This window comes from Callithrix jacchus, chromosome 5 (assembly GCF_049354715.1).
Source record: "Callithrix jacchus isolate 240 chromosome 5, calJac240_pri, whole genome shotgun sequence".
NCBI classification, from domain to species: domain Eukaryota; kingdom Metazoa; phylum Chordata; class Mammalia; order Primates; family Cebidae; genus Callithrix; species Callithrix jacchus.
The window spans coordinates 79225021-79249018 of NC_133506.1; the positions used below are offsets into that span (position 1 = coordinate 79225021).

At 39.2% G+C, this 23998-nt stretch overlaps 1 protein-coding gene across 6 annotated transcripts in view; it reads left to right on the top strand.

The window, feature by feature from the left end:
- The window catches only part of MYOCD (myocardin), a 107164-nt gene that overhangs the window by 21468 nt on the left and 61698 nt on the right, over positions 1-23998 (top strand). For all 6 annotated transcript variants that reach the window (XM_035300081.3, XM_035300078.3, XM_035300080.3 and 3 more), the window contains one exon: positions 20978-21043. Coding sequence is in view for 2 of the 6 variants with exons in the window: in XM_035300078.3 (XP_035155969.2) it covers positions 20978-21043 (66 nt within the window). In the remaining 4 variants the exon portion in view is untranslated. The remainder of the gene's footprint in view (positions 1-20977; positions 21044-23998) is intronic.

Below are 23998 nucleotides of genomic sequence, written 5' to 3' on the forward strand. Positions count from 1 at the left end.
AAATGCTGTGGGCCTGACAACTCCATTTATTTATTTGTTTACGCTTCTTGGGAGAAAAGGCCAGAAAAGCCTTCCCTAAATCCCAAACTACATGAAGCTCCTGACATGACACTCCCCAAACTGAAATTATTTAACATCTTTCTCCCTCCCTAGACTGTAAACTTTACATAGGCAGAACTTGCAACAGTCTAATTCACAGCTGGATCCCTCATGTCTAAGACAGTGTTTGGACATGCAGTAGGTGATCAATAAATATTGAATGAATGAAATGAATGAATAGACAAATGATGTTAGCATGTTCACCTTACTGGCCAATTCCCAGATGAAGGCATCACTTCAAAGGCTCCCAGCAGCCCGACCAATTTTGCGACCAATATTGATAGTAATAGCACTTTGGTTTTTTTCAAAAGTCTGACCGAAGAGTGGGTCATATAATTAAGTTTAAGTCACATCTGTCTCTTTCTCTCTCTCATTCTCTCTCTCTCCATCTTTCATTAATTTATCATCGAGGCATAGCAATTCTTTTTTTTTTTTTCCACTTGTTTCTCAAATCTGCCCCCTTTTTTTAATTCCCAAGTGGACTTTCTTGCCTTATCTGTGGATCATGACAAGAGCCTCCAAACCAACCCTGTCTCTTCCCATCATCCTAGCATCAGATGAGTCCTCCTAAAATGTCAAGGTTACCAAATTACTCCGCTGCTCAAAAAAATGCCATCATAGCCCACTTTCTACAGGATAAAGTGCAATGTAGCATCCATGGCCCCCTGCATCTGAATTCCCAACTCCTGTTACAGGGTTTCCCCTACCACTTCCAAACAGGAAGCTTTTCCTGGAACCAAGGAATGTCCAGAGGAGCACTACACATTTTATGGAGCCCAGTGCAAAATGACAGTGCAGGGTCCCTTGTTCAAAAATGATTAAGAATTTCACAATAGTGATAGCACCTCATTAAACCAAGCACAGGGTTCTTCTAAAGATAGGGCTTTTTCTTTTCTTTTTTCTTTTTCTTCTTTTTTGTTTGAGACAGAGTTTTGTTCTTGTTGCCCAGGCTGGAGTGCAATGGCATGATCTGGACTCACTGCAACCTCCGCCTCCAGGGTTCAAGTAATTCTCCTGCCTCAGCCTCCCAAGTAGCTGGGATTACAGGTGCGTGCCACTACACCCAGCTAATTTTTGTATTTTTAGTAGAGACCAGGTTTCACCATGTTGGCCAGGATGGTCTCGATCTCTTGACCTCATGATCTGTTCACCTCAGCCTCCCAAAATGCTGGTGTTATAGGTGTGAGCCACTGCACCTGGCCAAAATAGGGCTCTTTCACAACACAAGTCATATGCTCATGAAGCCAGCCCTGGGTAGAAAGTGCCATGTTTCTTCCAGATTTAAGATTTTATTCATTTTGGGCCAGGCATAGTGGCTTTAATCCCAGCACTTTGGGAGGGCAAGTCAGGTGGATAACTTGAGGCCAGGAGTTCGAGACCAGCCTGGCCAACATGGAAAAACCCCGTCTCTACTAAAAACAGAAAAAATATTAGCCAGGCATGATGGCACATGCCTATAATCCCAGCTACTCGGGAGGCCAAGGTACAAGAATCACTTGAACCCAGGAGGCAGAGAGATGTTGGCAGTGAGCTGAGATCACACTAGTACACTCCAGCCCAGGTTACAGAGCAAGATCCTGTCTCAAAAAAAAAAACAAAAAACCCACACAACAAAAGCAGGCACAGTGGGGTGGGCATGCGGACTCACGCCTGTAATCCCACCACTTTGGGAGGCTGAGGTGGGTGGATCACTTAGGTCAGGAGTTCCAGACCAGCCTGGACAACAGGGTGAAACCTCGTCTGTACTAAAAATACAAACAATTAATCAGCCGTGGTGGCATCTGTAATCCCAGCTACTCAGGAGGCTGAGGCAGGAGAATCACTTGAAACCAAGAGATGGAGGTTGCAGTGAGCTGAGATCACACCACTGCACTCCAGCCTGGGAGACAGATTGAGACTGGCTCAAAAAGAAAAAAGGTTTTATTTATTTTATTTTATTGGTCAAGGATTCCCTTTTATCTTACCCATAAATTTCTCACTTGAAAAGTTAAAGGTTCAGTTCTTCTGCCCTTTGGTAGCCTTCTACATATATGGATTATTTAATAAGATGCTGCCTAACACTGTATTTAGTTAACTCAAGTGTGTGTATCTTTTTCTCCATCAGAGTATATATGCCTTAAGTTGCTTTGTATAAATCTCAGTGTCTAAAGGTACCTCAACAAATAGCAAGGAATTGTTCAATACTTTATGAGAACTTGAATTGGTAGCTACACATACAAATGCATGAGCACCGGGCTGGCCTGATCATCCTAAAGATTTCTGGAGCAACCATAAAAGCCATACAGGCGGCTCACACCTGTAATCCCAGCACTTTGGGAGGCTGAGGAGGGCAGATCCTGAGGTCAGGAGATCAAGACCATCCTGGCAAACATGGTAAAACCCCATCTCTACTAAAAATACGAAAAATTAGCTTGGTGTGGTGGCGGGCACCTGTAGTCCCAGCTACTCAGGAGGCTGAGGCACAGGAATCACTTGAACAGGGAGATGGAGGTTACAGTGAGCCAAGATGGTGCCACTGCACTCCAGCATGGCGAAAGAACAAGACTCTGCCTCAAAAACAAAAACGAAAGCAAAGGAATAGCTGTTCCCGGTGACATATCCCTCTAAAGGGTCACTTTGGGACCCTGCATTTCACCCTTGACTTCTTAGAGCCCTTGGTGAGTTATGCTTTACAATCTTGCAGCATTTTCCTGTCCTTTGAATGTAACACTAAGAACTATAAGAAGAAATACTATAATCTCACTGGAAAAACTTGAGATTAAGAGGAATTTCAGAGCCCTGAATTTGGAGACTTATAAAGAGAGACCTTGGTCAAAAATGAAGCCAAGTGTCATGAAATGTTAGTCACATGCCCCACACCCCCACCCCCAAGGGGCCTTTGACATCATCAGTTCATCTCTCTTGCTTTACAGAGGAGGAAACTGAAGCTGCAGAGGTGAAGTGTCTTGGCCAAGGTCACGTGGCTATATAGTGGGAGGAACAAGGGCTCTTCTCCCAAGCTCCTGTAGGACTTTCAAGACATCCTGCTGATATATCAGAGCAGACAGAACTTTGGGTGAACTTCTAGTCAACACCTGTAGGTATTTCACCTGTGTGCAAAGCAGAAATTGAATGTAGGCCCAGTTTCCTTTTTAAGACACTCCGATTTTTCACAAAATTCTGGAATTTGGCATCTAACTGTATAACACTCAAATTATAAAGAAGGTTTCCATTTAGACATAGGGCTATCATATCAGCAGACCATGGACACAGTCTAGAGCCATGGGAGTACAAGCAGAATCATGGGTCCGTTGAAAAGGTAGCTCTCGTAGTTGCCAAGGGCACTGGTTGCTAGGCAGAGTACAGAAGATCCTAAGAGCCAAGAGTCCATTGTAAGAAAAGGGTGCTGCAGAAGTGGTGAAAACCTACCACCATCTGTTGATGGAAAAGGAAGACTTCCCTCTGCTGCTGTTGCTAAGGGAGCTGGCTCTCTCCTGAATTTGAGAGCTTTCCAGTGCTCTCTGGAGCCTTCAGCATCCTGCAAGGAAGCTTCGAAGGACCCAGATGGGGTGGGAGAACAGAGTCATGTTGGTATATTGGCACTGTAATCCACCCCCGCTCTTTGCTCCTGAATAAAATCGCTCATCTATTCCCAAGCAATGTCTCTTAGGAGGTTTGAGATTTTTAGAACTAAATCGTAAAAATAACATATGGAAGTTGGAAGGCGTTTAGGGGACCATGCAATGGGATGATTTTAAAAGTCTGCTCCGCAGAGTTTTAACATTTTGTGAAAGGTTTTGCTTTTGTCCTTCACCTCCATGCTACTTTGTTTCTTTCCATGTAAGATTGCTAGTTAAAAAACACTTACACTTTTAGGCATATGTTTTTAAAAGTTTGAAACCACCTAATTCTAACCTAGTCCTTCCCTTCATGGGTAAGGAGTCTGGAGCCCAGAGCGATGAATTTCTTGCATTATTATTCTTTTGATGTGTTGCTAGAAACAGACATGTGGGTTTACTCAGTAAAATCTGGGGAGTTATTTTCACCTTCCCACATAGTCAAGGCAGAGCCATTCCTAGAGGGACTAGAATTTGTGGAGTATTTAGAAGAAAGAGAGGAAGGTGGCTTTGTGGGTGAGGGATGTCTGGCTGGTACAGTGAGTCCTCATCTGTTATTTCTTTTTATTGGTCACTCTTTTGAAATAAATTTATGTTTTTTCTTCCCCCAAAGGATAACTTATTAAGTATATACTAAACAGAAACAATTTTATGATATTGTTAAAAGTTTAAATACAAATTAATTTATGTTCAAAAAAATTATCTGGTCAAACCATGTATTCTGGTGGTTTTTTTTTTTTTTTAAGAAAATACGACCATATTTAGAGTCTGAAGAAGTTGCAGCAAGTAGGGGGCACAGTAGGTCAAGCAAGGCCAGGGGGAATTTATTTAAGATAAATGGAATAGTTGGGTAGACAGAAACCAAACAGTGGAGTGGAGAGGAGATAGAAAGAAAATCAGTCACATTTGAATAATACAGTGGTGTTAAGGAATAATACAGTGATGTTAAGTAATAATACAGTGTATCCATGGCATCACGGGAGAAGAAATGGGTAAGGATGATGCTCTTAGCAAGAATTACTTATTTGGGTAGATGAAACAGAAGCTTAACACACAGATTCCAGTAACTTCCTTTAAGGAAGATCCATCCTTCCTTCCTTCCCATCTCCTTCCTTCCTTCCTATCTCCTTCCTTTTCTTCCTTCCTTCTTTCCTTCCTTCCTTCCTCCCTTCCTTCTTTCCTTCCATCTCCTTCCTTCTTTCTTTCCATCTCCTTCCTTCCTACCTTCCCTTGCACCCTCCCTCCCTTTCTCTCTCTTCTCTCTCTCTTTCTTTCTTTCTTTTCTTTCTTTCTTCAGGATCATTTCCTTCTTGGGTCCTGGATGGCAGCCCATGATGGGGACAAACGTATTGCCTTATAAATCAGAGTTCTGCTAGGCTTCTTCGACTATTTCTTGTTTTTCTTCTGGAGTAAGACCTAGTGTCCCCTAGCTTTAACACATCTTTCATATTCTATTATATACATGTGAATTAATCAGTCATCATTGGACGAGATATTCACTCCTATGCATGCATGCACACACAGACACACACACACACACACATTGTTCTTACAATTAAAAAATAAACTTTGTTTTCTATTTGCACTATCTTTTCACTACTTCTTTCTTCCCTGTCCCCCATCCTTGCTTTCTCTTCTTTTGTCTGCTCCCTCTTTCCCTAAAATCCTCAGTACATTTAAGAATTGACTCACACTCAAATTTAATCAGATTAAACTTCTCCTACCTGCTACATTCCTGTAAGTTATGATAATAGTGCTATTTACAGGAATAAACATTTACAGGAATGCGTAGCACTATTATAATCTCATGTATTGCTTCTGTTGCTGGTGTAGGTATAAGACACTTGCTAATTTTTGGTCTCTTGAAATCTTGGAATTGCTTGAAAATAATCCTGAAGCCTTGGTTTGGAGAATTAGACTCCCAGATCCTATAAAGTATATATTTTGTCAGGTGTAAACCTAGTCTGACACCAAACAAAACCAAATATTTAGGTCAGGATATAAAGAAAAAGTAGACACAGATTTGATGTTATATAAGCATATATTATACAACAAACAACATATCTAAAATCCATTTGATAGAGAAATGAATGATATTAGAACAATTAACAATTTGAGGCCGGGTGCACTGGCTCACACCTGTAATTCCAGTACTCTGGGAGGCCAAATTGGGCAGATCACTTGAGGTCAGGAGTTCGAGACCAGCCTGGCCAACATGGTGAAACCCCATCTTTACTAAAATACAAAAATCAGCTGTGCATGGTGGCGGGCTCCTGTAATCCCAGCTACTCGGGAGGCTGAGGCAGGGGAATCCCTTGAACCCGGGAGGCAGAGATTGCGGTGAGCTGAGATCACTCCACTGCACTCTAGCCTAGGTGACAGAGTGAGACTCCATCCCAAAAAACAAGAAAGTACAATTTGAAAAAATAATTGGAGCCTTCTGTAACACTGCATACTAAAATTAATTCCAGATGCACTGCAAAGTTAAATGCAAGTTTGAAAACCAAAATATAAATATGTAAGGAACGTTTAAATGATACATAATCTGGAGATGGAGAAGGAATAAGTGTTCATCAAAGATAGAAATCATAAAAGAATATTCTAAGGGATTGCATACAGAGATATTAAATGCCAAAAATTATCACAAGGTTGAAAGGCAAACTAAAAACGGGTAGAAATTTACAACATAGATAACTGACTATGTTTAATGTACTTCAAATAGAAATAGATCTCCTAAGTCTATAAGGAAGAAAAAATCCTAGTGGAAAATCTGTCAAAGAATGTTGTCAGACAGTTTGCAAGAGAAAAGATACTAATAGTCAAAAAATCTAAGAAAACATCTTTGTCTCATTAAAAAGTATAAATGAGATACCATTGTTAGTTATCAAATAAGCAAAGCTTCTTTTGTTTTCTTTTCTTCTTGTTAATAAGGTTGTAGTGAAGTTAGGACACTCCCATCGTCCCCATAGGAGTACAAAATGACTTGACTCATCTTTACTGAAGGAAAGAAAATTAAGTTTACAATGAAAAGGGATTAACTAGATATTGAAGCATAACGAGATACTATGTAGCCATAGAGAATGAGTTGACATGTGCACACCCACACAAAAAGTAGGAACATGTTGAAAAAAATGAAAAAGCAAGGCACAAATAGTATAGAAACATGGTCTCATTTTTTGCATACAGCATGTTTGATTATTTCTATTCCTCAAACATACCTTTTTCTCAGAAGTTCCTGGAATGTTTGTGAAAATGTATTCCCGGTCTACCCCAGACATACTAAACTATATAGCCTCCAGGAAGGGGGCCAGGGAAATTTGCATTTATCAAGCCCCCCAGCGGGGGGTTATATCAGGTAAATTGAGGAAATCCTGATCAAATCTAATGTAATCTCTTTCTTCAATTTATATCGAAACTGAGATCCAGCAAGCCTCTTAAAAGCAATAGCTACTTCGTAGCAGAATGGAATCCGGAAGTACACGTGTCCGATTCCAGATGAGCAATTTCTCTTTAAAACCCCGAGCATATTCACTAATATTCTTAAACGTAACTCTCAGCAACTTCCTAATCCCTTTGTAGACAGATGGCAGAACCTCGTAACTCTATTGTTGCGCATTCGATGATGACCTTTCTTTGTTGATAGCAAATGGAAACTTTTCCATTTTCACCGTTCCCTAGCAATGTGACATTTTCAAACAGTAGCTCAAAACTCTTTAAATAGAAAAGATCCATTTCTACTCTATCGTGACTCAGTAACAGCCATAGGATTCTTCTCAAACTTTCCTAAAAATGTCATCTTTGGGCTGGACTCAAGAGGAACATTTCAGCCAAGGAGACACATTTTCCATTCTGTCAAGAATGAGCGAGCATGGGGTTGGAACATAAAGTGTTTTGCAATCCTCGGAAAAGCAATACTTCTCACCGAAACCATGGCAACGACTCCATGTGATGCCATCAGAGTCTGGGATCATTCAGGAGCCTCATTATAATTGGAGACGTGGTTGGGGTCATCACCTATGTTGGTCAGAACAGTCACCCAGCTCCTTGTTGGCTCCAGAAGGAGAATGGTACCCTACCTGACTGTTGCCATGGAGACAATGTGGGCAGTAATTCTGAGCTGAGCATCCCTTATGTTGAGTTACTAGGGGGCAGGTAGCATGAAACATGCCTCTCGTTCTAATGGCTTCTGATTCTTCATTTAAAAAGACATGCCCCCCACCCCCACATCAAATGGGAGAAGTACATTAAGACACAAGGTATAACATAACAAAAATTACTGTTTTCTCATCCAAATATTAATAGTTCCATTTAGAACTTACACTCATGAGGTAAAGTTTAGAGTCCAAAGTCATCTTTGGAAATTTGCTTGCCTCAGTTTATAACTTTATGGCTTTGGATGAACCTTTATATCCTAGGAGGCATAATCAGGGGATAATACACACTCCTCAAGGATTTTTGGGAGATTTCAGTAGGTGATTTACAGAAAAACTTCTGTACCCAAGACTGGCACTTTTCAATTCTGGTAGTAATCCGTCCCTTTCAACTTTCTTTTTTTGAGATGGAGTTTCACTCTTGTTACCCAGGCTGGAGTGCAATGGCGTGATCTCGGCTCACTGCAACCTCCGCCTCCAGGGTTCAGGCAATTCTCCTGCCTCAGCCTCCTGAGTAGCTGGGATTACAGGCATGCACCACCATGCCCAGCTAATTTTTTTTTTGTATTTTTTTAGTACAGACGGGGTTTCACCATGTTGACCAGGATGGTCTCGATCTCTTGACCTCGTGATCCACCCGCCTCGGCCTCCCAAAGTGCTGGGATTACAGGCTTGAGCCACCGCTCCCAGCCTCTTTCTTATTAGGAATTATCAACACCAGAGAGACAGGGAAAAGGAATAAAAGAAAGGAATAGAAGATCAAAGAACTAACCTGTAATGAGTGAATGACTCAACTTCTGTTCACCCATTTTCTACCTTTCCATCTCACTTGACGTGCTGTGTTACTCCTGTGCCTTCAGTTTTCTCTTCATGTAAGTGGGATAAACTCTTCTAAGAGACCATCACTCCTGTGCACAGCCAATGTTTAAGGCAGTAATGACTTTCTAAAAGATGGCCAGAAGCCATGGCTCATGCCTGTAATCCCAGCACTTTGGTAGACAGAGGAAGCTTCGCAGAGTTCTGTTCACTCACTTGTGCCTGGGAGAGAAAGCAGAGGTACCCAGGGAGAAGAAGAACCAGGTGCAGCTGTACAGTTCTCTGTAGAGTTTCAGGTGGAAGAGGAGGGAAATATTGGGATTGAAGGACGTTGCGACATTTTGCTTATTACTTAGAGGGTAATCTCTGCCACATGCCCGCTGCTGATGGGCAGGCCTTTCTTGAGGCCAAGGAGAGGCAACATGATGGGGCAAGAACATTGGGAATGGAAAACATAGCTTTGACTCTGCCAAGCTTCATAACCCTTAGTGTCTAAGAGCCTTCCTATCTGTAGACAGCAATGACTCAATATTAACAACAAATAATAGTTAACAATTTCATAGGGTTATTGGGATGGCCTTAATGAGTTTACCACTTTCTAAACTCTACAAGGTTATCAAAGACCTCTATGCTTTGTATTGATAATGATGAGAAAGCCCACCTGTTTTCCTGTTACAGAAGCTGAAGAAGAAAAGGGAGCTTAGGTTGCAATGGGAATGCAGGCTTGTACCTTTTTTTTTTTTTTTAATTTTTATTTATTTACTTTTTTTTTTTTGAGACGGAAGGAGTCTTATTCTGTTGCCCAGGCTGGAGTGCAATGGTGTGATCTCAGCTCACTGCAACCTCTGCCTTCTGGTTCAAGTGATTCTCCTGCCTCAGCCTCCTAAGTAGCTGGAATTACAGGTGCATGCCACCATGCCTGGCTAATTTTTGTATTTTTAGTAGAGATGGGGTTTCACCATCTTGGTCAGGATGGTCTCGAACTCCTGACCTGAACTTGTTCCTGAAGTTCATTTTGTAGAAAATCACAGGGTGGAGTTGTCATGAAACATTTATGTTTTGAAAACCATATGGGCTGGGCACGGAGGCTCATGACTGTAATCCCAGCACTTTGGAAGGCTGAGGCGGGTGGATCACCTGAGGTCAAGAGTTCGAGACCAGCCTGACCAACATGGAGAAACCCCTTCTATACTAAAAATAAAAATTAGCTGGGTGTGGTGGTGCATGCCTGTAATCCCAGCTACTCAGGAGGCTGATGCAGGAGAATTGCTTGAACCTGGGAGGCAGAGGTTGCAGTGAGCCAAGATCATGTTATTACACTCCAGCCTGAGCAACCAGAGTGAAACTCCATCTTAAAAAAAAAAAAAAGAAAACACACACACACACAACATAAAATAAGGTGCTCCCTGCCAGAAAATATTTATCATTAGTCTAGAATAAAATAAACAGTGTAGCACTAGGACAAGAATATTCAAATGAGGAAATCCAGAGCCCAGACCTCTGAGTAAAGAAGCAACTTACATACAAACCTATGACTCCCAGTTCTGATGACAATGGCCAAAAGAATGCAAGAATAGAAGAAAATACTGCTTTAATTCTGGAAGCTTAGAAAGACTGACACCCAAATGTCAGAACTGTAAGAGAGATTTCTGCTATTGATAAAACATATTGGGATGACGTAGAAAAGACACCAAGAACTCACTTCCCTCAACCTTCCAAAGATAAGAATGTGCTCCCCAAAAAGGTGAATAAAGAGGACTCCTGAAATACCTGTCACTTAGAGGTGGATAGAATGGGGAGTGAAAAGTAGGCATGGGTCAAAATGTAACCTTCTGCTCGGACAGTATTTTTACATATGATGGATCAGGGGAGGTTTGCCAAGCACTCTGGGACACAAATGGGCATGGCAAGCTGAAATCAGGGAAGAGAAGGGAGGCTCTGCTCAGCAAAGCACAGAAAGGCATCCAGGAACTTCCCAGGCAAAAGCTGGAGGCAGCTGGTGCCCAGAAAGCAAGGCAGCTTCACCAAGCATAAGGCCAGTAGGGCAAGGTTTCTGTGTCAAGTGTCAGGACCCTCCTCTATGCAGTGGGAGACAGCCAGAGAGAGGGATGGGTTCATTCGTGCTCACCTCTAGTATCAAAGCTCAGCTGAACCTGGAGAAGAAGCCACCCAGGGATGAATTCCATTGCTAAGATCATCTGGGACTTGGCTCTCTGCCCACTTCCTTTAGAGTTAGACCTTAACCAGGCAGCCAGGCCTCTAGCTTCAGAGGAAAGATCACTGCAGCTTCCATGTGATAAGAACAACAAGGCCAAGTGAAATGGGCAACCTGGTCATACTTTGGTAGTAGGAAAGATCAGGATAGCCTTTTTAGGAGAGCTATTGTCACACGTACCAAATGCCTTCAAATTTGGCATTTCCTGTGACCAAATCATTCCACTTCTAGGAGTGTTTCTTAATGTAACATCAAAAACGTGGCCAAAAATCAGCTAGAAAGTATGCCCACTGTGATTTTTAATGTTGAAACTTAAAAAAATCTGAACATTCAATAGTGGCCAGTGGTTCAATGACTTATGAAATAACCAGGAAAGAAAGAAAGAGAGAGAGAAAGAAGGAAGGAAAGAGGGGAGGGAAGGAAGGAAGGAAGGAAGGAAGGAAGGAAGGAAGGAAGGGAGGGAGGGAGGGAGGGAGGGAGGGAGGGAGGGAAGAAAAAAAAGAAATACTTTGCAGCTACTAAAATAGCATCTTTTGATGGGTATTAAATAGCATATTTTATATATTAAATGGAATTTTGATATATTACTAACAAAAACCAGCTAATGAAAGAAACCTTATAATGAGATCCTACATGAACATTTAAGAAAAAGAACCTTAACTTTATGAGTGAAATGTTAACAAGAAGTATCTCTGGTTCAGAGATTATCTTAGTCTGTTCAGACTGCCATAATGAAATGCCGTAAACTGAGTAACTTATAAGCCACAGTAAACTTATTTATCACCATTCTAGAAGCTAGAAAGTTAAAGGTAAATGGACAGGCAGGTTTGTCGCCTTTCCTAGTTCATAGAAGTCCCCTCTCACTGCCTCCTGTGGTGGAAGGGGCCAGACAACTCTCTAAGGTCTCCTTTATAAGGGTACCAATCCCATATATGAGGGCTCTGCCCACATGACCTAGTCACTGCTCAAACAGCCCCATTTCTTCTTCTTTTTTTTTTTTTTTTTTTTTTTTTTGAGATGGAGTCTCGCTCTATCACCCAGGCTGGAGTGCAGTGACACCTCAGCTCACTGCAACCTCCTCCTCCCAGGTACCAGCAATTCTCCTGCCTCAGCCTCCTGGGAATATAAATATATGTGTGTGTATATATATATGTGTGTGTGTGTGTGTGTGTGTGTGTGTATATATATTTTTTACCACCACGCCTGGTTAATTTTGTATTTTTAGTAGAGATGGGGTTTCACCGTGTTGGTTAGGCTGGTCTTGAACTCCTCACCTCAAATGATCCACCCTCCTCCCCTTCCCAAAGTGCTGGGATTACAGGCAAGAGCCACCACGCCCAGCCATCCCCACTTCTTAACACCATCACCTTGGGGATTAAGATCACAACGTATAGCTTTTGGAAGGACACAAACATTAAGGCCACTGCAGACAAGTATGTTTCCTCCTAGAAGCTTTTCTATATTTTGCAATGTTTCTGCATTAAGTGTATATTATTTGTGCTTCTTACCCCTTTATCCCTTTGTGCTACATTCTAAGAGGACAGTTGAGCTCAATCTTCTAGAATTTTTAATTTGTGATTAGTGTTAATACTAAAGATACTATTTTTGGAATTTCAATTTCTTTTTCTTTTGAGACAGAGTCTTGCTCTGTCACCCAGGCTGGAGTGCAATGGCGCAATCTCGGCTCACTACAACCTCCACCTCCCAGGTTCAAATAGTTCTCCAATCCCAGCCTCCCAAGTAGCTGGGATTACAGGCACCCACCACCATGCCTGGCTGTTTTTGTTTTGCTTTTGTATTTTTAGTAGAGACGGGGTTTCACCAGCCACCTCGCCCGGCCTGGAATTTTAATTTTTTTAATTGTGGTACAATACACATAAAATATACCCTATTATCCATTTCAACTGAACAGTTCAGCAGCATTAAGTACACTCACTGTTGTATAATCATCACTAAGATCTTGCAAAGCTGAAACTCTGTTTCCATTAAACTATAACCCTCCCTTCTCTCTTCCCCCAGCCCCTGGAACCCCAGTTCTACTTTCTATCTCTATGACTCTGACTCCTCTAGGTACCTTATATAAGTGTATTCATACAGTGTTTCTACTTTTGTAACTGGCTTATCTCACTCAGCATAACATCTTCAACTTCATCCATGTTGTAGCACCTCAGAATTTCCTTCCTTTTAAAGCTGAAATATATATATATACACATATATGTATATATATGTGTATATATATATATTTGACAGAGTCTCCCTATGTCGCCAGGCTGGAGTACAGTGGTGCAATCTTGGCTCACTGCAACCCCATCTCCCGGGTTCAAGTGATTCTCCTGCCTCAGCCTCTCGAGTAGCTGGGACTACAGGCACCTACCACCACCCCCAGCTAATTTTTTTTTTTTTTTTTTTTTTAGTAAAGACGGGGTTTCCCCATGTTAGCCAGGCTGGTCTCGAACTCCTGACCTCAAATGATCCACCCACATCAGCCTCCCAAAATGCTGGGATTACAGGCATGAGCCACCTCACCCGGCCATTTTATAAATATACCACACTGTGTTGATCCACTAGTCCATCAATGGACATCTGTATCACTTCCCCCTTTTAGCTATTATGAATAATGCTGCTATGAGGGTAGAGGTACAAGTTTCTCTTCGTGTCGCTGCCTTCTATTCTTTTGCGTATATACCCACAGGTGGCATTAATGGATCATATAGTAATTCTGTGTTTAATATTTTGGGGAGCTGCCATACTCTTTTCCAAAGTAGTTGCACCATTTTACATTCCCCTCAACAGTGCACGAGGGTTTTAATCTCTCCACATCCATGCCACCACTTGTTTCCTGTTTTATGGACAGTAGCCATCCCGATGGCTGTGAGGTGGTTAATTTCTTATTTTTCTGTTGATGAATTCTTTGGCTGTTTCTGAGAAATGCCTATTCCCTTTGTTCACACTGTTACCTTAAGGGAATGTTCTTTCCTTGAGTTTGGAGTCTTCTTTTATGTTACTAATATTCCTCCCAGATTAGGTGATCCTTGATTGTGCCCTAACATTGGGCCTTTGCAGATATCTGCTAGAGAGTGCACAGGTGAGCAAACTTGCAGAGAAAAGACACATCACTGATACTGGTGTTTTGGTGAATTCGGGGATGGTAAGGGAGAGACAGGATGAGCTAGGAGCTAGTTTCAGATGATGAAGCAATCATGACCTTCTTGGGTCTCCAATCCGGCCTCTTTGGAGACACAGCAATGGGTCCTACAGATTGCAGACAATCTGCTAGCACCTGGACACCTGCAGGCAGACATTCCCATGCACCATAACCAATCCCTAGTCCAATGTAGGGACAGGTACAGGATGTCATAGAGGTAGACCTCCCATCTCAGTACCCCAGCTAACAACCTGGTTGGATTGAGCCTTGGGTCTCCTCTGCTCCTTGGCATGGAGGGCTCTTGGCACAGCTTTCATTTCCTCACTTTCACATCTTGGAACCTAGTTTTTCAATCCAATCCCATATGCTTTGTGTGTTTCATAAATTACTTGTGGTTTCAATTCACTGAGGAATCTCATTCTTCTTTTCCAATATGGGTATACATTTTTTAAACTATCATTTCTGTTATTTATAGGAATCAGGTGTTTGCTTTTGTTTGTCATCTTGAAACAGAAAACATTTAGTATTTTTACTGCAAAATAAAAATAGAATAGGAAGTATAAATTACTAATTAGAACTTAGCACCTAGAAACACATTGTGGCTTGTACTAGAACTTAAGTAAATGAAGAGGTTGACATAAATTGGTAAGCAAAGGAAATTTTTTAATAAATGGTAGTTGTATATAGTTTACCAACTATTTGAAATAAATTAGCATTATAGCCTAGCCTCAAAGCATATGCCGAATTCCACAGGCAGGGATGTCATAATCAAATGCAAAGAATGTGAACACATAGGTTAGGCTCAGGAGGGACAGGCTGAATTGGACAAGAGAGTTTGTGTGGGGAATAGTGCATATATAGGAAAAGATCTTGAAGGCTAGAATAAGAAGCCGCTGTAGGATGCTATACCAAGTCATCTTATGAAAATGAAGTTTAGGGAAATTGATCTGGTAATGCTGTATAATGGGTATTGCAAGGAGAGGAACCCACTAACAAAAATAAGAAAAGAAAGATATGAGATGGTTTAGTCTAGATCTGAACTGATGATTCTTAACTTTTGTAAGTCTCAGAGACTTTCTAAAATCTTCCTAAAGTCATAAGCCAGTCCATAGAAATATGCATTCACATATATGCAAGCAACATTTTTGCATACAAAGTCAGGGATTGAACAGAGCCTTTGAAGATCTAGTTCTTGGTGGGGGAGAGAGAGGAATTTATTTTGTATTCAGGGAAAATTGAATTTATCCCCCCCAACTAGCGTGTTACCGTCACCAGAATAGTAACTGTCCTATTCACCACTGTATGTCAACAGCAAGCGATGCTTTCACATAGTAGGCAATCTAATATGCAACAAATGATTGAATGAATGTAATAAATTAATGCCTTCAATCTTTATAACTGAAAAATCTGCAAACAATTAAACAAGAAAAAGAAGTATGGGAAATGAGTACACCAAGTAGTCCAGTGATTTCTCTATATCGAAGCAAAGAAATTTTGTCCTCTACCAGCCCCTCTTTCGTGTCATTCTTTCACTCTTTGCAATGTAATTTTTCTCTCTGTTTTCTTCTTATATTAACTCTTCTCTGATAAATTTTTTTTTTTTTTTTTTTGACACAGGGTTCTTGCTCTGTTACCCGGGCTGGAGTGCAGTGCTATGATCTCAGCTCATTGCAACCTCCACCTTCCAGGTTCAAACGATTCTCCTGCCTCAGCCTCCCGAGTAGCTGGGATTACAGGCATGCACAGCTGTAGAAACGGGGTTTCACTGTGTTGGCAGGTGGTCTTGGACTCTAACCTCAGGTGATCCACCTGTCTTGGCCTCCCAAAGTGCTGGGATTACTCGGGATTACTGGCCACCTCACCCAGCCTTCTCTGATAAGATACCTTTTTTCCTTTAGAAATTCTGCTAAAACATTTTGTGGCTACCTACTTAATGATAATACCCCAAATCAGTGTTCCAGCCCTGACCTCTCAGCCTTTCTCCAGCCCCTTATCTCAGCTGTTTATCGAGCACCTTAACTTTTATTTACCAGGACCTCAAAAATTCAGATTGTCTAAAATTAATCTCATCATTTTTTCAGATTTCTTTGTCAACTTCTTTATAACATAACTCTAATACATGTTTTCAGAACCTAAATCTTTAAGCTTTTAAATTAAAGGAGCTTAAATCTGGAAGCCTCGGCTTTTTTTTTTTTTTTTTTTTTGGAATCTAATGTGTGCTATGGACCCATACCCAAGAAAAAAATACATATATGCACACAGAGTTGTGCATATCCATTAGTTGTATTTCTTGTAGCATATCCAAAGATCCCAGACCAACAACCCCTTAAAAGATAGTAACATCCATTTCTCTTTTTTGTTGAGACAGAGTCTCACTCTGTCACCCAGACTGGACTGCAGTGGTGCCATCTTGGCTCATTGCAACCTCCGCTTCCCAGATTCAAGCCATTCTCCTGCCTCAGTCTCCCGAGTAGCTAGGATTACAGGTACGTGCCACCACACTCAGCTAATTTTTGCAATTTTAGTAGAGACAGGGTTTCACTATGTTGGTCAGACTGGTCTCGAACTCCTGACCTCGTGATCTCCCTGCCTTGGCCTCCCAAAGTGCTGGGATTACAGGCATAAGCCACTGCACCCATATTTCTGTCCTCCTTCATGTCATCAAACTCTTCTAATTCTTTTTATTCAAAATATTTTTAACAGTTTCCTCTTTTGTTTCCATTTCCACTGCCTTTGTCCAGCTCAGTGTAAGTCAAATAGCTTAATATCTAGAGACCTGGAAGAGTCTTCTAATTGGCTAACTCTAGCAATGGGAGATCTTCATAAACTTTTGTCTTCACTTGATTGAGATCTATGATATTGAAAGACAACATAATTGAGAATTCTTATTTATAGTTGGTATAATGTATAAAATGTGTTATTTAATGGAAAACAGCTTGGTCCTATCACACTTGGATAAAAATTCACCAGTAAAATCATCTGGGCCTGAATATTTTTGTACGTGTGTGGGGGGGGATGGTGGTGGTGGTGATGTTTATGATAATCAATGCATGATTTAATAAACATTTTAATTCACATTTTCTGAATAACAGTTTTGGTAAGCTTTAGTTTTCGATAAATGTGTCCACTTTAAGTTGTTAAATTTATTAGCACACATTGGTTAATGTATTCTCTCATTATCTTTAATGTCTAGAATATACAGTTATAACACATTTTTTAGTCCTGTTATTGGTAAACTTTATTTTCTATTCTTATAATCAGTCACTTTGGGAGGCTGAGGTGGGTGGACTATTTGAGGTCAGGAGTTAGAGATCAACCTCACCAACTTGGCAAAACCCTATCTCTACTAAAAATACAAACATTAGCCTGGCACGGTGGCACACACTTGTAATGGGCTACTCTGGAGGCAAAGGCAGGAGAATCGCATGAACTCAGGAGATGGAGGTTGTAGTGAGCAGAGATAGTGCCTGGTCGACAGAGTGAGACTCTGTCTCAAAATAAATAAATAATTTAATTCAATCAGTCTAATTAGGAGTTTGTCAGTTGTGTTGATCTTTGAAAATAATCAGCTTTTTGCATTGTTCTTTTTTCTACTATTTGTCTGGTTTCTATTATAAAGATTTCTGCTTTAATCTTTATTCTTTCTTGTTTTTATTTACTATAAGCATACTTCTTTTCTATCTTCTTATGGTAGAATCTTAGATCATTGATTTTAAACTTTTCTCTTTTTCTAATATAAACATTTAAAACTCTAAGTTTCCCTCTAATCACTGCTTTAGCTCTATCTCAGAAGTTGTAACATAGGTTATGGGAAATTGTGATATGAAATAGTTATAATACATCATATATTTTTTATTACACAGTTTTTAAGGTTTTAATTACTCTGGTGATTTCTTTTTGACTTGTGAATTATCTAGAAATATGTTGCCAAACATTTTTTCATTAATAGCATATTCCTTTTGAGTTATAACTAATTCCAAGTAATCAGAAAACACACTGTATATGAGATCAATTATTTCAAATTTATTTAAACTTGTTCTGTGACTAGTATATGTTGGTGAATGTACCATGCACACTTGAAAAGAATGTTTATTCTGCAATTGTTGAATATAGAGCTAAACAAATATTAATTATATCAAGATGTTTGATATTATTGCTCAAATCCTTTATGTCACTAATATTTTTTAAATCTAGTTCTATCGGATGTTGAGAGAGGAGTGTTAAAATGTACCTACTGTGATTTTGAAATTGTCTATTTATTCCTTTAATTCTGTTCATTATTGCTTCGTGTATTTTGAGGTTCTGTTCTTAAATGCATATCCATTCATAATTGCTGTGTCTCCTGATGAAGCCTCCCTCTTATAATTACAGAATTTCTATTCTTTATCTCTGACAATACTCTGTGATTTGACGTCTATTTTATGTGACATTAAGATAGTTATTCCAGCTTTCTTGTGCTTGCTGTCTGTATGGTATATCTTCTTTCCATCTACTTACTTTCAATGAATCTGACACTTTATGTATAAAGCATATCTCTTGAAGATAACATATAATTGAATATCGCTTTCATAAATTCTTTCTGAAAAACTGTTTTATTTGAGCATTTCAACTATTAAAATACAATGTAATTATGGATGTGGTTGGCTTTGGATCTTCCATTATATTACTTGCTTTTTGTTTGTCCCTATAGTTTTTGTTCCTATATTCCCCCTTTCTTGTCTTCTTCGGATTAATTGGATACTTTTAGCATTTTGTTTCAATTTATGGGGGTTTTATTTTAGTTATATTCTTTGGGTTTTTATTATTAGTTACAATATAATCATTAACTGTGACAGTCTACCTATGGTTCATATTATACCACTGCACGTGAAGTATGGGTCATAGGAAGTCCTTTATATTAGCACTGTAATCTGTATTACATCTATGTGCCTTAAGAGCACTGCAAGACAATGTTACAATTTTTCTTTATAAAGTTGTATATGTAGTTGTATATGTTTAAGAAGAAAAATATCTTTAATATTTATTAATAGAGTTACCATTGCTGAAATTCTTTATTCATTCCTGAGTATCTGTGTTCTCTTATAGTATCATTTCCCTTGAGCCTGAAGAATTTACTTAAGCATTTATTGCAAGAAATTATATAATTTTTTTTCTTTACCTGAAAATATCTTTATTTCACCTTCGTTCCTAGAGGACATTTTCTATTCTGGGTTGTCAGATTTGGGGGGTGGGGTGTTTATTTGTTTCTTTTTTATTGTCTAGCTTTCATTGTTTCTGAAGAGACATCTGTGGCTATTTAAATCAACACTTTTCTTTATACAATGTGTTATTTCTCCCCCACCTGCTTTTAAGATTTTTCTCTTTATCTTTGGCTCTCAGCCATTGGATTATTATGTATCCAAGTGTGTTTTTCTGTGAACATATTTGGTGTAGGGTTTATTGAGCTTTTTGAATCTGTAAATTTTTTTTCACCAATTTCAGGAAGATTTTGGCCATTATTTCTTCCTCTGCTCTACTTCTGGGACTCTAATTACCTAATATTAGACTTTTAGATATTGTCACACTAGTCCCTGAGATCTGCTCATTTTTCATCTTTTTTTCTCTCTCTTCTTCAGTCTGATCTATCTTCAAGTTTACTAATTCATTCCTTTGATATTATCTATTCAGTCCATTCAATAATTTTTTATTCTAGATATTCTATTGTTAAGTTTTAATATTTCTACTTTGGTTTCTATTTATGTGTTTTATCTTGCTGCTAAGATTTTCTGTTTTTTTGGTCCATTTCTTTTACTTTATTCAACCTAGTTGGAAATAACTATTTTAAAATATTTGTCTGATAATTTCACCATCTGATTCATCTCAAGGTTTACATCTGTTCATTGTCTTTTCCATCTAGAATTGGTCGTATTTTCCTAGTTTTTTGTGTTAGAGTATTTTAGATTGTATTCTGGACATTGTGAGCCTTACGTTATATAGACACCAAGTTCTGTTACTGGAAAACATGGTTTTCATTTTAGCAGATGATTAATCCAAGTGGATTCGGACTTTAAGCTCTCTCTTGTCAATGTATATAGAGAAAATGGAATACCCATGAGGATGAGTATGAATTTTGAGATAGAATGTGTTTGGAGGAGGGGGCAATGGAAGGGAGAACATTGTACATACTGCACTCAGAAGTTAATAATTCAATGTTATTTAATTTTTACTATCACATGTGTATGATACATATAATCTATTTGTGCTATAGATATATAATATTTGGAACATGCATATATTTATTTATAATATATAATTCTGACAATTTTACAATGTTCTAATTTTTCTAAGAAAACCAAAACTCCAGTAGTCATTCTTTGAATTCCCAGAAGAATTCCAGATTCTCATAATACTACCACTTATCAAAATGTCATTACACATGCCAGACATTCTGCTAAGCAATGTAAATAAATTGTTTTATCAAACTTTATAGCAACACCACCAGGTAGGCATTGTTTTCATTTACAAATGAGGAAATGGGGGCTCAGAGAGGTTAAGCAACTTGCTCAGGGATACACAGCTATTAAGGGGGTAGAAATGAGATATGAATCTGGGTGGGACTCTGTCTCCCCTTTTGAGATCACAGGTTGCCACCCAGGTGGAACTAGATGATATTCATCTTGCAAATGACAGAGTGAGGAGAGCGAGAGAGTGGCACTGCAAAAATAAGATTCACTTCAAAGAGGAGACAAGTATTCTAATTCTAGTTTGAGACAGACTTACTGCAAAACCTTGCAACCTTCTCAGCTTTTCTCTTCCTTCTTCCACTGTGTCTACAACAGAAATAAAAATGTACTTTGCAATAATTTTCAGAACTGTTGTAGAAATAAAATGAGATGAGCTATGAACATATAATGAGAATATAAATGATGGTAATGATATTTAGCCCAACTCACAAACTAATGCTTCCTTTTCTAAGTTTTACAGTTAAGACTTCAACAAAGAAGGACCCAGGAACAACTGGCTAACCAAGGCATAATACCACGTGAGTATCTGCATCTCTTAATTACTGATATACATGGGGACACACCATTTGGGAGCTGGAAAGTGCCGCAGAGGCCGTTTAGTCTAAGCCAATACATTGGTCTCCCATTGTCTTCAAAGCATTGGTATCAGCAGAAATCCCAGACCTTGGATGCTTTGCCCTGACTGCTACCTACACACCTGCAAGGGGCTCTTTTTAATGATACTGGTTATGCCTAAAATTCCAGTGTAGTGGATTTGTTCTTAGGGTAAACACAATTCATTATGGGCACCCCCAACTCATCTACTTTTAAAATTGGATATAATTAATATTCTTTCCAGAAGCATCAATCACATCATCTTTTTCTCACCTCCTCAGTTTCAGTTCTGTTTGGGGTATTTGAGTCCACAAGTAATTGAATATTGTCAAGTATTTCCTCTCTAGAAGGTGGAGTGGCAATACCATTTTAGCATAAATGATATAATGTTGAATTACTGGCCACCATCTGGATAAAAGAAGAATGATTATTATATCTTTTAGAGGATTATATTTTAAATTTTCTACCAATCCAGCAAAGAAAGCTAACTCTTGGTTATCTGTGGGAATGGAGGAAAGGGTACCCTGGATGAATAAGTCATGGGTGAAGCTGCTCTGAATCATACATTCTAACTTCCTCTCCAACAAAATTTAAAAATCAAGATCTATAGTGACTTGTGTAGACATTCAGCTGTCTGTAAAATGCTATTGTGACTGCCACTTCAGAGTTCAGTGTACAACAAGTGAAAGTTTGCCGTTGAAAAATTGTTGCACAGTTAGTTATACTGAAACCCTATGATCCATGGCTAAACATTAAAAGTTTAATCTTTGTTTCAGAGCCAGAACAGAACTAAGACGTTTTCGGGCCTTTTGTTTTGTAATTCAAAAGTAGTCCTTTGTTCATGGCTAAGCTCTACAAGTAGTAAACAGTAGGTGACCTTAAAGTGGGACAACTCTTTTAGAGGTTCGTGAAGTACAAACGAAACAGCTCACCCTGTGATTTCAAGGCTTTTTAAGCAATGTTTACAACTATGCTGAGGAACCAAAGGAACAAGGAGCAAGTCTATGTGTGGCCTGTTTCATCTTAGCCTCTCCTTGGAGGTGCTAAAGACAGGGAGAAACCAAAAGCCTGCAAATGTCAGGTCAGGTCCAGACAATTTCACTCAAAGCTGATAATCTGTCCCTTCCCTGATGTTTTTTTCTCTTTAATTCTGGAAAGGCAAATGGAGCAGATGGACCCACGATCTTTCCGTAAGCCCAAGTTGTACACATCTGATTTACAGTTTGACTCATGCGCTTAAATACTCTGGGCCTAGGTCTTGCAACTGGCAATTGGCTGAGAACAAACATTTTTTGAGGAATACAGGGTTAAATCTGAAAATTAGTTAAAAACACCCAACAAAGATGGTAATTAGCCCTATCCTACATTTTAACACCTATCGTGTAAGTTATACAAATCAAATGTTCATTTGTGTAATAGAGTCCAATGAAGATACAATATTCTGTTCTCTAGGAATTCTAGAATCAAGTAATATGCATATTAACAAAATAATGCTTAACAGACATTTTGCATCTTTAGTTCATTGCATCATTAAGATAATTTCTAGAAAAATCTACAAATCATGAAATAATGAAGCATTTAAAAAAGTACACACTATGATAAAGGTTTTCCCCAATCTGCAACTACCTCCTCTCAACCAGGCTTTCCAAGAGCATAGATTCTGCTGGGGAAAAGTGTCCAAGTCAGGCAGGTACACACTGCAGGCCCTGCCTGTACAGACCTTTTCTCATAGCTCTTCTCAGGAAGCTAGAGATAAGATGCATCTCTTCACCTGCCGATTGTCAGCTTCTTCAGCCCGAACAGAGATTAAATGTGCATTTCAGCAGAGCAGTATGTTCCCTGTGCCACCTAAGGGAACATGTCTAAATGCAAACGATTGGGAGAAGGAAAAAAGAACCAAGGGGCTCAGGATCTTTTCAATTCAGTATAATTCAACAAATGTTATTATAACCCAGACTATGTACAGGGGACTGTGCCAGGCACTTTAGGGAAGACAATAATAAGCAAGATGGTCCCTCAGAAAAAGTCAAGATATTTGGGGGAAAACTGATAAAAAGCACACCGAAGCATAATTCAGTGTGCAACTCATTACCTTTCACAAGAAGACTTTATTTCTTCACTCCATTATTTAAATTTTTTTGAAACAGAAAGTAAAAGAAAAGGAGGAAGAATGGAAGCAAGGAAAGTTAGTAGTCCTCAGAACCTACCTAATTCTGTGATTTTTCTAATTTTTTAATTGTTAAATCTTATACACTATGTATATGTGTGTGTGTGTATATATAGATATAATGCATATGCATATATCTAATGCATAAGATTTAACAATTGCATATATACACACACACATATATATATATATAGTACATATATACAGAGATAGAAAAAGGTGCCCTGGATTTTACACACACACACAGACACACACACACACATGCACACACACACACATATGCACTGACTGAGGCAGTGTCGAATATCTCTGCCCCATTTACTGGGCCTCTCCTTGTCCCTTCCAGAAGCCCCCTGATAATTCTCTCTACAGTGCTGGTTCTCTTCAGAATAGAGTTTGCAAACCCCTGACATATCCCAATCCCTGTTCATGAAACTGAGATTGAAGAGACCTAAGAGATTTTTTTCAGATGTCCTAAAGCCTACATCTAATGTGGTCCCATTTTCTACAGTTTTGATTTATAAGAATGCAAATGCATGCCAGATAAAATTATTTGCAAAATCTCTCTTTGTTCATAAAATTAGAAATAGTCGCAATATTTTTAAACATGCCATAAATTGTCAAAACTCAAAGCTGATGGCTAAGTGGACTATACATTGTCCTTATCAAATAGCAATACTATTTTTAACTGGCCAACAGAAACACCTGCCAC